A 19,197-nucleotide genomic window follows, 5' to 3' on the forward strand; every position below is an offset into this window, starting at 1 on the left:
ATACCATAAACTTATTATCGATGCCAACATATAATCGGGGAAACATGTGGTGCACATACTTCATAAGATAAATAGATACCATCTCAAAACCATATGGCTGTGAGAGGAAGGGCTCCAAACATATAAAGTGTGCACAACATCTTTAAATAATCGATGTGGGAAAAACCATCCCAACAATATGAGATTTGATCTCGTGACATTTCGTCATATTGAGATTAACAATTGTTAAACCACATGTCTAAGATATCAACTTAAACTAAATCTTAAGTTAATAGTTGTAATCCAAAATATACTATACTAGTACATAAACTCGTGCAATGCATGAAATTTATCAGTATAGAAATTACATATAAATATAAATTTTAAACAAATATGTAATTACATTTTATCGTTATTATCAAATTATAATATTTTCAAAAAATGTAATAATCGATATAAAATGTTTGTAATAATATAATGACTGCATGATTGTGTAAATAATTATTGACTTGAACAACCAATAGATATGTAATAAATTAATTGTCTAGATATCCTTTATTGAATTTAAAATAAAAACTAAATTAATTGTCTAAAACCTTTGCACTAAATTCTTAAATCAGAAAAATCATTATCATTCTTATATAAATATAAACCAAAACATACGATGATACAATTAGAAAAAGCCAATAAAATCACTTTTAACACTTTTAGTTACACAAAAAAAAAACTACGACTAATTTTCCTCTGTGAAATCACAAAAATTTTTCAATATAACATGTCACACTTAGTCGTAAGTATTATGGAACGTAGGAAGTATTTGAGTTAAAAAGCCAGTGATAAAATTTTTTAATTTATGAGTTTTTAGTTTACAAGTCGTCTTGCCATGAGACGATCTCATTTAAGACGGTTTGTTGATAGCCTCAATATTGGAAGGGACTAGGGATATTGGATGGGATTAAGGAGGCCTTAATTACGATTGATGTCTTACCCGGTTACCCCAACAGCCTAGCCTGAATTCAACACTTGTACCCTGCCCATGAGTGATGAGAATGAGATTGAGACCATGATTAATCCCCATTATCCTTCAAATGGCAGTAATTTGGTTGATGACAAAGAAGAAATGGAAGATGGTGCAGTAGCTATTTCCCTTACCAAAAAGCTCCAAAACCCTAACAATGGTGAAGAAGAAATTAAACCCAAAATAGTAGTGATAATGGGGCCAACTGGGTCTGGAAAATCAAAATTAGCAATTGATTTAGCAACCCAATTTCCAATTGAAATTATCAATGCTGATTCAATGCAAGTCTACCATGGCTTGGATGTTCTCACTAATAAAGTTACAATCTTCGAGCAAAAAGGTAATTCCTTTCCTTCTATTACTCTATAATTTTAATTTTTATTTCTCTTTTCATAAATGGGATTTTACTATTTGTTGCAGGAGTTCCACACCATCTTCTGGGAACAATCAGCCCTAATGTTGAATTCACTTCTAAAGATTTCCGTGATGCTGCTATACCTGTATATTTTACTGTCTTTCTCTTATTTTATTATATTTTTTTCTTTCTATGATCTTATCAAAGCTAACCTAATTTATGCTATGAAGTTCTTTATTATAGTTAATTATTGATATTGAACAATATTTGGAGTTTTTGTTAATGTGTAATTGTGTATGCACTGACATTCCATTACCCAATGACATGAATGACTCCCATCTAAGTGGGTTTGAGGTTTGGATTTATGCTACTCTACCATTGTTAGTGATAACTATATGCAAATCACATACAAAAGAAGTGCGTATGATTTCATTAGTTATTTCTACATAGTCCGTTATAATCTAAGACCAAAGAATTGTAAATCTTTGCCTCATCGAACGACAATATTTTGGCCAACCTGTGGCTTGTAATTTGGATTTTGGACATTGATTCTTTTGGGTATTCTTGGAAATGTGCAAGTGGTTGTTTAATCAAATGAGAGAATCAAAAGTTGGGAGATGTTCTTGTTTTATCCATTAGGTATCCGCTTTGTAATTAGTTTTATTTTCAATCTAGTGGTACTTATGGCTTAGTGTTCTTTGCCTCTTTGAGGTTTTAATTAATTCTTGCTTTCAGGGATTGGAATTATTCTGATTATTAGCTCAATTGAGTACTTTTATTGTGTACTATTTATGTTCATTGTTCATTTGTGACTGCTTATTTTTGACATCAAAAAGAAAATACATAAAATCTCAAGTTTTCTCATTCTAAGGAAGAGGGTGGTGGAAATTCGGGTGGGGTTTGATCCCCTTGTGGGCGTGAGTGGGTATTGGTCATCAATCATCATGTAACGTCTGTCCTGGCAAGCCAACTAGAGTTCTTCTGGCAATTGCGCTTTTGTCCACACCTTAAGAAACCTTTATATGTAGTGTCATGACATGACTGTTCCTCCCAAGCACAGTTTTATGTGGAAAATTATAGCTTATGTACTCTTGAGGAGGGAAGCACATCTATAGAATGTAACCGTCTATCCCAACACTTAGTGAAATTTTTCTTGGTTACAATGTCTAACGAACTTACATAACATTTGAACCCAGAAAGAGAAAGCTTTGTTGCTTTGGTCGGAGGGTTCAATGCTTCGATCTCTTATAAAGTTATGATATCTCTCTTAAATCTTAATCTACCAATGACAATTTTGGAGGGGGAGGCAATGAAATTTGACAATTCTTTTATCCCTCTCTATATTTGATTGTGCATTGGAAATATTTGTCATGTGTCGGTCATATTAGGCAAATACAATTCGTGGCAGTTTGTGATTAAGTTTTTGTCATTGGCAATATCCTTATTTGAAAAAGCCTTGTATAAATCCTTATAGGCTGTATATTTCCTCGTCTCAGGATTTTGATAGTTTGAGTTTTCTATTTATTTTTCTCTAGATTTTATTTTTTGCATTGGTTTTTAGTTCAGGAGAATGTATATTGCCATCTGCTGTAGTAACATAACCATTTTGATATTTCAGCTCATCAAAGACATAATATCTCGAAATCATTTACCCGTAATAGTTGGCGGAAGTAATTTCTATTTACAGGTATGATGCTGCTTCTTTTGCTCTAAGTTCTGGCTATGCTAATGTATTTATATTGGTAATATTCCTGCTTTATTATACGTCCTGGAATCATAGTTGACTATCATTTAAGTGGAATAATGGCTGGGTGCTGTAAAGTGCTTTAAAACAATTACATTTGCCTTTAATTTTGTCTCATGAGCTCATACAAATCTGATTTCTTATTGCATGTAGGCTCTTGTCAGTCCTTTTCTGTTTGATGATTCTGTTGAAGAGCTGGATGAATTTTGTTTAACAGAGAATTCAGGTGATTGGCTAACGCATTTATTTAGAAATACTCCAATAACGCATTTATTTAGTTTGTTTGAAAGATGATATCTTCATATTGCATATTCACATTCCACAACCGAAATGAATAAAGTTAGTTCTTATTTATTTATTTTTTTTGTCAGTAGATGTTGCTAATTGGAAAGAACGTCAACAATACGAGCGAGGGAGTAGTGATTATAGTCATGACCATCTTAGAGCTGTGGATCCAGTGGCAGCAAACAGAATACATCCAAATGACCATAGGAAAGTAAGCTCTTCACTTTCACATCCTTTTTTCTACATTTCAATTTACTTTAGGTTCAACTTGACTGCATATCATATTGTGCTTCTTATTTTTCTTTAATAATTTTTTTCAGTTTGATTTTTTAAGAGGGGGTACTGTTGGGGATGTAATTGGACATAATTATTATCTGAATATGAAAATACACCCATTTTAATAATGTTTTGTAAGAAATAAGAATCGGACTAGTGCAATGTTCTTTCTAAGGGGGAAGGGCAGTATTGAAGCAGAAAGCTTGCTCATTATTGCCGAATTCACAATCTAATCTGCTTTTTGAATATGCAAGTTGCAAAAAAGTTGGCTAAATATAACCGTAAACTGACTATAATTTGGTGTATTCCCTATTTGCAAGGGGAACAGTAACACCAAGCTAGCTCTCTTAATCTTGTTCATGATTGGACTGAACAAGGATAAGAATGTGGTATTATTTCTCATAAAGGAAACCTAAACGGAACGAATGATGAAAAAACACCATAAAATTAACCCAAGAATGGGGTCCAAATCAATAACGCACTAGGATATTTAAACAATGTACGTAATGATAATAAGGCTCTTAAGATCTCATTTGAACTCACAAGAGGCCAACTCCAAGTTTCTCAGACTTCCCATTTTCTTTTTTAAATTGAAAACACACAACTTCATATTCGTTCTGGTTACTTTTTAAATTTATATAGGCATATAGCATCCCTTTTGTAAGACAAGTGACCTAGATCCGTGAAAAGATAAACTGATAGAGCATCTCATTGGAAATCCTCGAGTTTCTGGGAAGAACAGGTAGCAACTCTCACCTTGAAGCACATGGTTGTGTGCCTTGGCCATACTGCCATTTGCTGCTTGATGATCCCTGTTGCTACTATGTTTCTTCACATGGAATATGGATGTGGATATGAACTGTACTTGTGCTCCAAAGAATACCATTTCCATTTGCATTGCAACAGTTACTTCATCCATTGGTAAAATGAATATCTGCTTGATATTGTGATACATCAAAAGTCAAAACTTAGGGTTTTCTGGTTTGCTGTACCTCTGTCCAATTGCTACTGTTCTGTGACCACTACTGCAGTGCCCTCTTACTTCATCAATATTCTGTGATAACCAGCTTGAACCTAGAATTCTGCTTTGTTGGTGCCTAGTAAAGTGAGTTTGTGCAATCAGTAGGTCTTTGGCTGTGAATTGTTTCACATATTTGGAATAACTTCATTATCACCACAAAAGAACGAAATGTTTGAACCTTGAAACTGTATCTGCTACCTTCCAATACCTATCTCTTGCTGCCATAAAGCATTGATATGAGATCAGTTTTAGGTTTTACTTTGGCATCAGGAAAGAACTCCATACATGTCTACTTGAGCTGTAGATTGATTAACCATAACGGTAATATCACAAACTTGCAGTAATTCATAGTGCAAAAACAAGGCTGTGTCTAAACTATGGACCAAGTGTAAAATTGTTGCATTTAAGGTCAGTTTAAGAGAGATTTGAATATCTCATGGTTTTGGTCGATATTCGACAGTATAACAACCACATCACTCCCCTTACCGCTTACCGCGTCACCGTAATTCACGATATTTCACTGAATTACATCCAAGAAAGCAATAAAACTAATCTAGAAAGCAATAAAATTATTTATTTATTTATTTATTTATTAAACTAGGAAGGCATAAAAATATGTTACATATAACACTGGTAAAAACTCCCCCATGCTTAGTTGAAGCATTGTCCTCAATGCTTTAATGCAAGGGACTCATGAAAATTGAAAAGTGCCTAAGCTTACAGATATGGGAAGTTTAATGGCCCTGAGTGACTACTAGAAGAGTCGCGACAGAAAAAGGAGCAAGATCTCCTTCTAGACCGCTGCGCCTCGATGTGTGCAACTTTCTTCCTCTCCCCTTGAGCCTTCGTCTCAGCAATGTTGGCTCCAGGGTCCTGAAAGGGTGCACCCATGAAATATTCAATTTGGGCATTCTAGGCAAGGAGCATTGCATTCAAATGTGTAAAATGTCATGTATGTTTGATTCATAAAAGTTGTGGAGGGTGTAAGGTGTCTTGGAGGGTCTATAAGCTACCATCTAAAAGCCCAATGTGTTCCTCCGTATAATCAAAGCGGTATAGCATGGTCTGATGCCAAGCTTGGTCAATCTCATGAGAGTCTGCCCTTGCCCAGACACTGCCTCCTCACCACCCTTGTTGCTCCCCCACCTCAACATCAACATCGGGACATATAATTGAACTGCATGATGCAGCGAGTACTAGAAGATCCTCATAATCAACGCTTGAACATCTTCATCTCGATGAATATCGAATAATGTGTTGAGCTGTGGGGGTTGGGCAATTAAGGGCGTTGGGGCAGTCAAGGATAGGTTTTAGAGAGTTCCCCTTGAAGTAGAAGAATTCGGACCGCCGAAGGGTGAAATAGTTGTAGCAAAATAATGGCAGTGGTGTCTAGAGCGGCGTGATCCTTGGGTATCTCTAGCCCTAGATACCATGCACGGTGATCATGCCACCAATGGATTTCTTTTCCACCAACTAGTTTTTCAAAATGAGCACAAATCACTAACAACGACCATCATAAAGGAGTATAAATCATATGAATAAGTGCAAATACTTACACTTATCACACCATCGTTAAATTATTTTTGCACTATGCACTAAATGGACTAACTAGTAACGTTTTCAAAAATTTTAGCACTTGCCTGACTCTGTAAGCATAAACCTTTTTGTCATCACTTAGCATTTACTTGTGCTGGATTCTAATTTTGCAGATAAGACATTACTTAGAGAAGTTCTCCCTTTCTGGTGTCCTCCCTAGCCAACTATTTCAGGGAAAAGTGACAGAGGTTTGTTTTCTCCACATATGAAGACTCTGCATGTAGGATTAGTTTTTGTTGCATACGAATACACAATTTTAATTTCTCATTCTTGTATGTTGCTGGCAACTTTTTCTAGGTGCATGCCAGTAATTTAATGAGCAAATATGGTCTTCAATGAAAGCTGTTAATGAGTTGTTAATATGTTATGTTGAAAGTCGGTTTCCGGGCTTTATCTTTTGCATGCTTTATTGCTATCTAATTTTCTTCCACTTTTTTGTGGCAGACAGAAATGGGGTCGGCTTGGTGGTGATTCAAGATACAACTGCTGTTTTGCCTGTGTTGATGCTGCTCTTCCTGTACTAGACCAATTTGTAGATCAGAGAGTAGAGAGGATGATGGAGGGCGGTTTGCTTGATGAAGTCTATGACATTTACAGACTGAATGCAGATTATACACGTGGTCTGCGACAGGCTATTGGAGTAAGGGAGTTTGAAGACTTCCTTAATGCTTTCATTTCTGAAGTGAATAATTCTTCCCAGGAACCTGCTTCATTGACGAATGTTGATTTTACTATCAAACAAAATTTGAAGGAAGTTTTGAGTTCCTCAAATACGCCAACTAGGCGTCTTCTGGATGAAGCCATTTCCAAACTAAAAATGAACACCCGAAGACTCGTACGTCGGCAGGTAAGCGTTCAGTTTTCTTGTAGGAAACTAGATATAGCAAAGGTATAATGGATGATGCATTGTAACTAAAATTTTTCTTGTAGAAATAGAGTAGTTGTGGAGAGTGACTTGTAGAAGAGGAGAATTAGTTAGAAAAAAGAGAAAGCGGGATGAAATATCTTTTAAAACTGAAGAGCTAGAGAGAGGAGATCATCTGATGAGTTGACAAGTTTAATTTCTTTGTCTAGCTTGATTCTATCTTTTATGGAGAGTCCGAGCCTCTTGAAAACTTGGTTGTACCTTGTTTCCAAACAGAGCTCCATTTTTATCTGTATCACTTGACTTCTTCACTTCATCTGAACACTGAATTTCTAGTTTGTACATGTTTCTCCGTCTCCCTTTCCTTTTGCTGTTCTTTATCTATCGGATAAGGGAATTCATAATTATGACCATCGACTTCAAAAAATTTCTGGTTTTTGTCATTGTTATAGGGAGGGATGGTTTTATGACCTTCAAAAAATTAATAATACAAAAATCTTTAATTTCATGCACCACAGTTTCACAGCCTTGGTTGTTGCCTTATAATTTTATTTTTATCTGGCTAATGGTACTCCATTTCCTTGTGTTGGTATTTATGTTTAACACATAAGCGGATTGTTTAGAAGGGGCAGCCTTGGCCCACCGGTTCAAGTGTCTATGTGACTGAAAGAGTTTGAGTCCTGGAAGCAGTCTCTTGAGAGATGCATGATAAGGTTTGCTTACATTACTCCTATGTGGTGGGACCCTTTTGCGGACCCTCATTTTGCACAGATGCTTTGTGCACCAAGCTGCTCTTTGCTCTTTTTTGACTTTAGCGAATAGTTTGACTAATTGTCACCTAATTACTGTCACATATGATCTATCATAATTTCAAAAAAGAAAATATTATACATCTCATTTTAGTGAAATAGTGATTGATTCTATCTTGATAATGTCTAAGTGGGTTTGATCAGATTGTTTAATTGTCTATAGGAAATCCTATTGAGATTTACTATTTTCATTCCATTTGTCCCAAGAAAATGTTTTTCTCTGCCTTTTGGGGCCTAATAGAACTGTAGAAGCGATAATGTTACTGATTCACTTCTTTCTTTCTTTACATGTTCGCCACTAACAATGGTTATTACTTCAAACGACCAATCAATTAAGAGAATGTTTGAGAATAGGTTTTTCCCAATTAGTCTGTTACTCTGCTCCCTTGGAACTTCATTCTGGGATGGCGTAATAATTGTGTAACTCATTCCGTTTCTGTCACAAAGCGTCACACTCACTGATGGAGCTAATTCCTGTTCATTTTTTGATATTATCCAGAAGAGGAGGATTAATCAACTGCAGACTTTATTTGGATGGAACATACATTTTGTGGATTCTACCGAGTCTTTACTTGGTAACACTTTTGCATTTAGACATTTTTTTGATGTAGTAGTATTCCATCTGTGGTTTTGGTTCGGACGTATATCCACACTTAAATCTTTTGTTATAAAAAAGTAAACCTTGATTTTCAGGAAGTTCAGAGGATACATGGATTGCCCAAGTGGTTGAGCCAGTTGCAAAAGCAATAAGTTCTTTCCTTGACTGTGATGTGACCTCAGTTTCAGATGACGCTGACAACGCTGTTGTACAAAAACTCGATGAGAGAGATCTATGGACTCAGTTCAAATGCGAGGTCAATATACTTTCATTGAATTTCTTTCACTTCTATGATAAATGAAGCTCCGAAATTCTTGAGTCACGTTTCTTTTTTTTTTTTTTTGAAGCTGGGAAACCTAAAACCAGTATATGATAGATCTTTTTTAGATGCACCAAGTATTTTTGTTTGAGAAAAATTGGAGGGAATAGAGGAGGGAAGATGGGCATATAGTTTGCATTTACTGGATATGTAATGGGGAATAGAAGGGAAAATTTTTTGCAAAATCAGTTTTCTTTCCTGTGTAGATAAACAAATCCTTTTACAGTTTTTGCAAATCCTTCCCGCCATTGTTAAGATGTTGAATGAAACTGGAAATGCACTCCTCTCCTTCCATCACCTTCTTTCCCGCTCCTGCCTTTTTAGGAGTGTTTATTGCCGGTTTGTGTTTTTCTATTCTGCATTTCCAAATCAGAATTCAGTTTGCTTTATGGGTTGCTAGTGTCAAAAATTTTGTTTTTTCTCATTGTTTATACCTCCATTCAGGCTTGTAGCAAGGTTCTTCGCGGTGCACATGAGTGGGAACAGCATATACAAGGGCGCGCACATAGGAAAAGAATCGGGAAACTAAAGAAGCGTCAAAGTTCTTTCTTAACTAATGTTTTAAAGCTCCCAGAACGTGATCACTTAGATTCAGATGTATGACAAACCCTAGACATTCCATAGAATAATCTTAGCGATGATCTTTTCGTAGGTGTGAAGTTGCTGGAAATTTTGATTATGATATAGTTTATGTGAAAAGAATGTTAACAATTTCGAATCCCTTGTGCTCTTTGTGCAACAACTCCATGTTCATGCTCTTTAAGACGGAACATCAACCACAATTTACTCATAGAAGTATTAGCGTATCTTTCAAAAGATGAATCTTCTATTGAATTTCTTTTGAAGACGAAAAAAATCTTCTAATTGAATTAGTTTCGAAGATAAATCGGTCCATACTGATTTTTGTGATATGAATTACTTATATGATCTATGAAATTATACTAGTAAAAGTTAAATATTAGTGTGATGAAAAGGTCCTAGTTTATAAAAATGTTGGTTAGGGTGGCCGTTTTGTGAATTGAAACACTTTTCGTTTTAGTTGATTTCTTTTACTTTGTCGCATTTCTTTTTATGGAAATGTCTTCCATACCTTTTATTTATTCAGCAGCATATTTTTCTCGTTTAATAATATCTACATAATCTAAATGTCTCTACTAGAGGTGTTCAAAAGCTCGAGGTTGGGCCAGGCCGAATACAGGCTTTAAAATGGTAATGCGGGTTGAAACATAGATACAAAGTGGTGTTGAGTAATTAATCTTGTAATTCTTGAACATCGATGAGTTATACTCCATGTCATTTTCTTTGTGTGCTAACTATCATAACAATTAACTCATGAACACTGATTATATCTCCAATTTAATCTATATAATCCAGATAAGTTGTTACTGATCTATTCAACAATGATGCAAGTAAGACAAAAATTGCAGCTATCCCTTGGATATGCTTTGGTGTTCAGTGGAGTCTGATGCTTATCATTACTGGATATGGGTAATATCTTTAATACCATTCAACAACTGTATTGCGCTTATATGCACTTTTCAATCATGAATTCTTGTGAAAGACGGTCTTTTTGAGAGACCATTATTAAATGGGCTTGTTCGTTATATATTTTTTTAAATATAGTAAGTAGGCATTATAAATAATGTAAGTAGACAATTACGATATTAAAAGTAGGCATTAAGCATACGGTAAGTATGTATTAAGGATAATGTAAGTAGGCATTAAGAATATGGTAAGTAGGCATTAATCTTTAATGGGCTGAGCTTGAGATATGTCTCTCAAAGAGACGGTTTCTCAAGAGACTAGCTGCTTTTGAATAAGGACATACGCTGTGATCAAGAGTTTGCAACGCATTATTGTACAGCTTGATGGGGACAATTAAACTGTGTGGATAAGCTTAAACTGTGTAGATAAGCTTAAAAGTAAGAGAAAATATATGGATTAATTTAAAGAAAATAATAAAGAGTAGACAAGCAAAGAAAAATATTATAAAGTAAAAAGAGACGAACCAATATATATATATATATATATATATATATATATATATATAAAGTGAGAACCATCCTTATATGAGAACCGTGAAAATCAATTAGCCTGACAAAAAAGTGTTACTTTTTTTTATAATACTATTGGGCAAAAAAGTGTTATTTTAAGAAAAATATTCTGAAAAAAACTAAGAAAAAGGTGTTACTTTTTACATCAAGTAGTCATTAAGGATATTGTAAGAAGACATTAAGGATACAGTAAGTAGGTATTAAGGATATTATACGTAGACATTAAGGATGATGTAAGTAGGCATTAAGGATACTACAAGTAGGCATTTAAGGATGCTATAAGTAGGCATTAAGGATATTGTAAGTTGGCATTAAGGATGTTGCAAATAAGCATTAAAGATACAGTAAGTAGACATTAAGTTATAATGAGTTGGGCCTAAGAGACATCTCTTAAAAAGACGTTTTCTCAAAAGACCGACTGTTAAAAGGCTATGTTTAGAACATTTTTCCTTTTGTTTTTTATTTTATATTTTGTAGTGAGAACGCGAGGCAACAAAAGTAATAAACTCGTAAAATGGGATTGGAATGCATTTTCATAGGTTATGCTTACCGAAGTCTAAATTTTAGATTATATGAAATTGAACAGAAAACCGATTCATATCATATAAGAATTAAGGGATAAAATGTTGAAAACAATTTTAAACTATTAGTTGGCGAAAGGTGTTTATCTAGATGAAGAGAGGCTGTAAGATACTCATAAATATGTCATAGAACCTAGTCACATCCAAGATGAGGATGATAATGTCAAGAAACCAACCATTAGTTAGTTTTGGTTGAGTTGGTTCCTTAACATGGTAATAGAAGCCAACGTGAAGAGAGGTTACAGCTTCGAATCTCAACCACCCTTTATTTAAAGTGGAATATTTAGCGTTATTTATGAAGAGGGTATGTGCTGCTTTCACATTTTAGTCCAAAAGGGCTCTTGTGTGAGGGGGAGTTAGAGTATATAATATATTTTTAACCTTTAATCATCAGCTTAAGTTTTTGATTTAATTAGTTCCTTGAAAGATAATTCTACTCTCCATTAGGATTCAAACCAATATGTTGCAAGTATATTTTCAAGAAGAAAATTAGTCCTTATAGGATAATTGATAACCAAAAATAAGGCATTGATTATTTCAATACATACATATTAGTTTCCTACTTAAGGCGGAGTCAGTTAATGACATTAAGATAATATAATATTGTTGTTCTTATTGTACATATACCAAGAATTATCCGAAAGATTGAGAGTGAGAGTGTGAAGATCTCCATTTATAATGTCGATTGGGCTTGAATGGTTTGTTGTATTGTATTCAATATATAAAGAAGTATACAATCCTAGTTCATGAAAACTAGGATATTTTACGTAATAATTGTATTTCTAAACTATAAAAAAATATGAAAATGAATAATATTCTAACAAGACAATACAAATTAATTATGGTAAACTTACTGAATCTTCTGACAATGATTACTCGGTCAAGAATTTTCCACCACTTTGTGTTAATTGTAATTTACGACTAAAATCATGTTAGTCGGAAATTTTGACTACTTATCCTCCTGCACAATTAAATATTCAGATATTTTTTTCGACTAAAATTTCGACTAACACAATGGTAGTCGCAATTTTTGGAAAATTAAAAATGGAGAGTAGAGGTGTTCAATCGGGTAGTCGGGTCAGTTTCGAACGGTTATTAATCAGATGCGTATTACGGCGGGTCACATTTGAGTCGGGTCGGTTGGTCACGGTTCAGTTGAAGATCAGTTATTTGAGCTATCGGGTTTGCATCATTTCAGTGTCGATTGAAATTCGAGTCAAGCGTCAATTGGTTTCGGGTTGTTATCGGTTAACAATTGGTTCGGTTTTATCGGGTACAGATCGGATCCGGGTTTTTTTTCAAGTAGAATTCGGCTACGAGTTACTAATTACTATCGATTGAGTCAATGTCACATTAAGTTGCTAGTCATTTTTTAATTCATGACAATATTCTCTTTACTTACGGGAAATAGTTAAAATGCAAATCAATTAGTAATTATTACTTTGTTACTTTTACTTGTTTGATTGTAAATTAAAATTAAAGTTTTATCATTTTTCATCCAATTTGATTAAAAATAGTTTATTAGACATTAATCATTGATTATTAACTCTAAATATATAAAACCATGTATTTTTAAAATTTAATTTATGAAAATATCTATCGCTTTATTAGATTAACTAATAAGATGATTGAATATGAGTTGATCATACTTCTATGTTAGAAATTGGTTCAGGTTTATGGCAGTTCGATTAAAAATTGGTTCGGGTTAAATTGGTTATAGCCGGGTAGAGTTCGATTTCGAGTATGATACGGGTCGTATATGACTCGGTTCGGTCACTATTAGGTTTGGGTAATCTCGGTTAACGGTTACATGTCGGTTATAAAAATCGGTCACAGTTCGGGTTTAGTTTCCCATTTTCGGTTGTCAATCGGTTCAGGTGCGAATTCGATTCGGGTAATGTCGGTTCGATAAATCTAAAAAAGATACGCATTTTCAGGTTGGATAACTTTCGATTTTGGGTCGGATCACATTTGAACAGCTCTAATGGAGAGTAAGGGAAACTACCTCCTTCATTTTCGACTATTTAACTACTAACTATCAACCAAAACTTGCTTAAAAATTAAATAATTTTGACTTTTTTCCGATTGATTTCCAATTATTTTTTGGTCTAAAAATTTTTCCATCAAAAATTAGAAGTAATAAAAGTTTATTATTTAATTTTCAATCATTCAAATAAGCTAGATGAATTTAAAATTTTTATTTCATTTTAATAAGCTTGATAAATTTTATGCGACTAAGACTCTACTAATACGACTAAAATTAAAATAATACAATTAATAGTATACTAATACAACAATTACTATACAATATTATTACGACTAATAATATACTAATACTAAACTGATAACCCTAATAATATACTAATATGACAAATATTATAAATACTATTACGACTAATAATATGCTAATGCTTTAGTAATATGATACTAATACGTCTAGTATAACACTAATAGTTCAACTCTAATACGACAAGATTGTACAAATAATATATTAATAATACACTATACGGCTATATCATACTCATACTAAACTAGTAAGACTAATAATAGTAACCTAATACTACACTAATACGACTAATAAACACTAACACATCTAATAATGTATTAACAATATACTAATATTATACTAATACAACTAATAATATACAAATATTATACTAATACGACTAATACTTTATTAATACGACTTGCAATATACTAATACAACTAATAAACTAATTAATAGGACCATCAACAAACTAATACTCCTATTACACTAGTATGACTAATATTGCAATAATACTAAACTAATACGACTAATAATAAACTAATACTACACAAATATGATTAATAAACGCTAATATTACATGAATACGACTAATAATATACTAATATTACACTAATACGACTAATAATATCCAAAAGTTACACTAATATGACTAATACTAAACTAATACGACTAATAGTATACTAATATTACACTAATACGACTAATACTAAACTTATAACTAATAATAAAAAAATACTATATTAATACGACTAATAATGGACTACTATGACTAATAAAACACTAAACATTACTATTTACTACGACTAATAATGTACCAATAATTTACTAATATTACACCAATTCGACTAATAATGTACTATTATTACACTAATATACCAATAATTTACTATTATTATAAAAATACTGACTAATGCTAAACTAAGGAACTAATAATGAACTAATGCTACACTAATACGATTAATATTGTACTAATACTAAACTAATAATAATACGTTTATTAATATACTAATATTTTACTAATACGAGTAGTACGATACTAATACGGCTATAATAATATATTAGTACAACTAATACTATACTAATACAACTAATAAACTACTAATTCTACACTAATACAATAAATATTTGCCAATACAACACTAATATACGACTAATAGTACACTAATACTACAGTAATACGATTAATAATATACTAATATAATAATACAAATGTTATACTAATATGACTAATATTATATTAATATGACTAATATTTTAATAATACAATGCTAATACGACTTCTATTTTACTTAACATGTGTGTTGGTGGTTGAAATATTGTTTGATTCTCTTGTTGTAAAACCTTAAAACTTAGTTAATATCATCTATAAGATGAATTTTATTCGGATTAGAGTTTCAAAAACAGGTTTATGGAGCTTTTTTTTACCAACATTTTAGTCGAAAATTGATAGGAAAAAATAGTCGCATTTTAAAAAAAAAAGGAGTTTTGGCATTTTGCGACCAAATTCATAAAAAAAGGCATTCCGACTAATTTCCAACTAATAAATATTCGGAAACTTTCTAATGATTTATGACCAACTTGTTAGTCGAAAATTTCAACTAATATCCGACGGTTAGATGTTAGTCGAAAATTCTAACTGATTTCCTGCTAAAATGACATACCAACTACATTTACTTCAACAATTTAAAATTATCGAAAATTAGTCGGTATAAGCTTGATTTACGACTATTTTAGGTAGTCGATAGAGGGATTTCTTAGTGTAGTGAGATCTTATTATATTCTAACAATAACTATAATATTAATTTTCACCAAGTGACTATCTCTCTTTTTATACCATGTGTTAGCAACTAACAAATGGTAATAGACTCTTCTTTTACATTCTTAGTTCTATAATCAAAAATTCCATAAACTCTTTCGTAGCAAGTAAGATAATTGGGGTGTTTGACAAACGGTTGATAATTAATAGCTGGTAGTTGATTGAAGTGACAACCTTAACCAAGTGATTTTAATTTCTGATTTTGCACCGCTGCTATAAACAATTTGTTCAAAAATAGTTTTAAAAAGTTGTTTCAATTAGCTAATTTACCAAACACTAGAGTTTGATATTTGGATAACCCAACCCTCTATTGGGCCAAAATTATCCAATAAACTATTTTGTCAAACATTTCCAATAACACTTGTGAGGATTTCATTACAAAACATTAAAATTTGTAACCATTTGTAATTAAAATAAAAAAAATTAAATATCCCCACTCCTAAACATAATCTCATAGGTGTACTTCACTAGCGTCCATAGTTAGTTAGAGCATCAGTAATGGTGATCTAATTGTAGATCACATGACCAAAGTAGAATAAATTTACTCTTATTGGTGATCTTATTTGAGGTGGGTTGGGAAAAAGAGTCATCATGTGACCCGTTTGATTTCAACATTTCTGCCACATGTCATGCATTCGTTGGCCCACAAAATCAGCAAAAACAACAAACAGACAGCCCCTGCATCCCCTTTCCAAGTGGCGCTATTTCATTGGATGAAAAAAATAGTCTTTTATTTATTTAAACGGCTATTTTGTAATTAATTAAATTTTGTTTTAAAAAAATAATTATACCAAGGATTATATTTTTTCGAGATTTATAAAATGAGACCAACTTTGATTTTTTTGACATAATTTCATATTTACTTATTTCTTTCCTATTTTCCTACATTTTTTTTTGTTAAAAAACACCAAAAAATCATCCCAAAATGTAATGAAGTTCTATTAATTAGTATTTATTTCCAGAACATTTAATAAAATTATCCAAATGTAATGATTCAACTAATGTACCATTTAAAATTTTATTAGTTTTTTAATTTGCGTATTTATTTTCTCTGTGCGCATTGTAATTTTTATTTGATTTTAATGAATTTTGTTAATTATTATTGATGCCTACAAATTTATATTTATCAAAAAATTATTAGCTTTATTAAAAGATTACAGATTTTTAATTAATAAAAAATTAAATTTATTTTAATAAAATAAAAAATTATATTAAATTTATACATGAGAATGTTAGGAGTATTATGAAAAAATAAAGATAAATATTAGATGAATTAAGGAAGAGAAAGTATAGTGTGGTAGATAAAAAGTAAGAGAGAGAAGTTTATGATCTTTTAAAAGAGGTCATTGTCAATGAAATTGGATTGAAAGATTAAATTTTAGAAAAGATAAAAATTGTAAAATAGCATAATAATTTTTTTTGGGTCACCATTAAGAATGCTCTAGTAAAGGCTAAAAGTATAACCATTTCTAAAATATTTTATAAAATAAAATAAACAAAATTTTAAATTAATAATTCAATTTATGAGACGTTGTTGTTTTTGGTGGGACATGGTGTCGAACAACGGCGTTAAGGAACTATTTTTGCTTGGCGAAAAATACATGAAAAACTTGCAACAGAACAAGTAAAAATCTTAGTCTAAACCATCCTTAAAATACCGCAGTTATCAAGTCTAGAATGTGACGTTCACATTTGTTTGTGTCCCACAATCACATCTTTTTCACGTGTTGATTAACACTATCAATTTCCTAACGTGACAAGCCATTTGCGGCCGAACTTTCTTACATATATTATATTCCTCCTCATAGACACTTATACTCAATTTTCCTCATAATGAACACACAATTCAATTCCCAACAATCAGTTTACTCGCTTCGTTCAAGTGATTGTGAGTCTGAAGATAATATATCATCTTTAGAATCACCCAATAAACCTTTAGCTTCACCACTAAATAATAATAAAGTTATAACTGCAAGTCTTCCGCAAAAGCGAAGGGCAGGACGAAAAAAGTTCAAAGAAACACGACACCCTGTTTTTCGAGGGGTTCGTGAGAGGGATAGTGGAAAATGGGTGTGCGAAGTACGTGAACCTAACAAGAAGAGTCGAATATGGCTAGGGACTTACCCTACTGCGGAATTAGCAGCTAGGGCACACGACGTTGCAGCTCTAGCTCTAAGGGGAGACACCGCGACTCTCAACTTCCCTGATTCGGCATGGCTTTTCCCCCGTGCCAAGTCTACCTCAGCTCAAGACATTAGGCTCGCAGCTCTGCAAGCCACTAGGTCTGATCTTCAGTCTTTCTCGCCTTCTAAAAGTGATATTAAGAGCGTAGAGAAGGGAGAAAGTTCCCCATGCTTTAATGAAGTGAACAATTTGGAGAATTGTTTAGAAAAAGATTCTAAAGAGTTACTATTTTTTGATGAAGAAGCCATATTTAACATGCCTACGTTCATTGATAGTATGGCTGCGGGTATGCTTCTTACACCACCTTCCTTAAAAAGAGGGCATAATTGGAATCATGAAATGGATAATGAGAATGGAGATAATTGTTACATTGATTTGGATTTGTGGTAATAATATTGTTTGATCATATCAAGCAATACAATAATGGGGTTATTAATATGTATCTTCTAAGTTGGTCACAAAAAATCAAAGTAATCATCATATGATATTTTATTATCGTAATTGGATATATAGTTTTGGTATAGTAATTATATTAATCCTTTCTTTCTTCATTGATGAACCCATAAGAAATATGTTTAATATTTTAAGGAGAGAGAACTTGTATATGATTTTTCATTAGTATTTACAAGTTTAAAAATATATACCAAAATGAAATCTTGTTAGATGTGTCTGAACAAATAGAATTTTATTAAATTTTTTTATAATTTTTTTTATGAAATGTGTAAGAGATTTAAATATTGTGCAAAAAGAAACGAAAATGGAGAAAGACACACTATGCCTGTAGAGTCATATAGAATTGAATGCGTAAAAATTAGAATCATCACGTAGATTAAGACACACTATGCCTACCATATAAAATAATCGATTTTCGTTTTAATATTAGCGTTCACGTGATTTGTATGAACATACATATGGTAGACCAAATTAAAAATTCGTGGTCCTTCATCATGCATGTCTAAACATCGAACTGACCTCCCACCACCTTAAAATACCTTGAGCTAGCTAGCCTATACGTGATACACGAGGTATTCTAGATAAAGTTCATGATAGCCATGGCCCATGGGTGGGTAATAAAGGGTTTCTAGGACACACATACATAAAATGTTTATTATCATGTTTTTGTGTTAGACTTCATAATAATAATTCATATGTCCAGTTTATGTAAACTGTAATTATAATTTTCTATTATCGGGATACAATGAGTATGATGATGATGTCCAATTTATGTACATGATTGGTACAAAAACGATCACTAATAGTGCATTAAATTTCTCTAACACATAGTGTTTGGCAAATGTGGATTCATTCCTAAATTCATATTTCAAGTACAAAAATTGAAATTTAGATTTTAGATTCAAATTCTCTGTGTCATCACTCTAGCTTCTGATACTATGTTAAGAAACCGACTTAATCAAAAGTTTAAACTTA

At 32.4% G+C, this 19,197-nt stretch overlaps 2 protein-coding genes across 6 annotated transcripts; both read left to right on the forward strand.

The window, feature by feature from the left end:
* The first annotated feature begins 918 nt into the window (after positions 1–918).
* Positions 919–9,583, forward strand: LOC130812625 (tRNA dimethylallyltransferase 2). 5 transcript variants are annotated; one of them, XM_057678156.1, is made up of 10 exons: positions 919–1,337; positions 1,418–1,497; positions 2,971–3,039; positions 3,250–3,322; positions 3,468–3,592; positions 6,388–6,462; positions 6,723–7,121; positions 8,448–8,523; positions 8,642–8,802; positions 9,310–9,583. In XM_057678156.1, exons 1-10 carry the CDS (start codon positions 1,016–1,018, stop codon positions 9,466–9,468), a joined length of 1,539 nt encoding a protein of 512 aa, XP_057534139.1. In that variant the 5' UTR covers positions 919–1,015; the 3' UTR covers positions 9,469–9,583. The 5 variants fall into 5 exon arrangements, with proteins under 5 accessions (XP_057534139.1, XP_057534140.1, XP_057534141.1 ...); XM_057678157.1 differs by having other exon boundaries at positions 3,471–3,592; XM_057678158.1 differs by having other exon boundaries at positions 8,642–8,797; positions 9,310–9,449.
* A 7,835-nt stretch (positions 9,584–17,418) lies between these two features.
* On the forward strand, positions 17,419–18,212 carry LOC130813558 (dehydration-responsive element-binding protein 1B-like). The gene has a single exon (XM_057679393.1). It carries the CDS (start codon positions 17,419–17,421, stop codon positions 18,157–18,159), a length of 741 nt encoding a protein of 246 aa, XP_057535376.1. The 3' UTR covers positions 18,160–18,212.
* The last annotated feature ends 985 nt before the right edge of the window (positions 18,213–19,197 follow it).

The sequence above is a fragment of the Amaranthus tricolor genome, chromosome 5, assembly GCF_026212465.1.
Source record: "Amaranthus tricolor cultivar Red isolate AtriRed21 chromosome 5, ASM2621246v1, whole genome shotgun sequence".
NCBI lineage: Eukaryota > Viridiplantae > Streptophyta > Magnoliopsida > Caryophyllales > Amaranthaceae > Amaranthus > Amaranthus tricolor.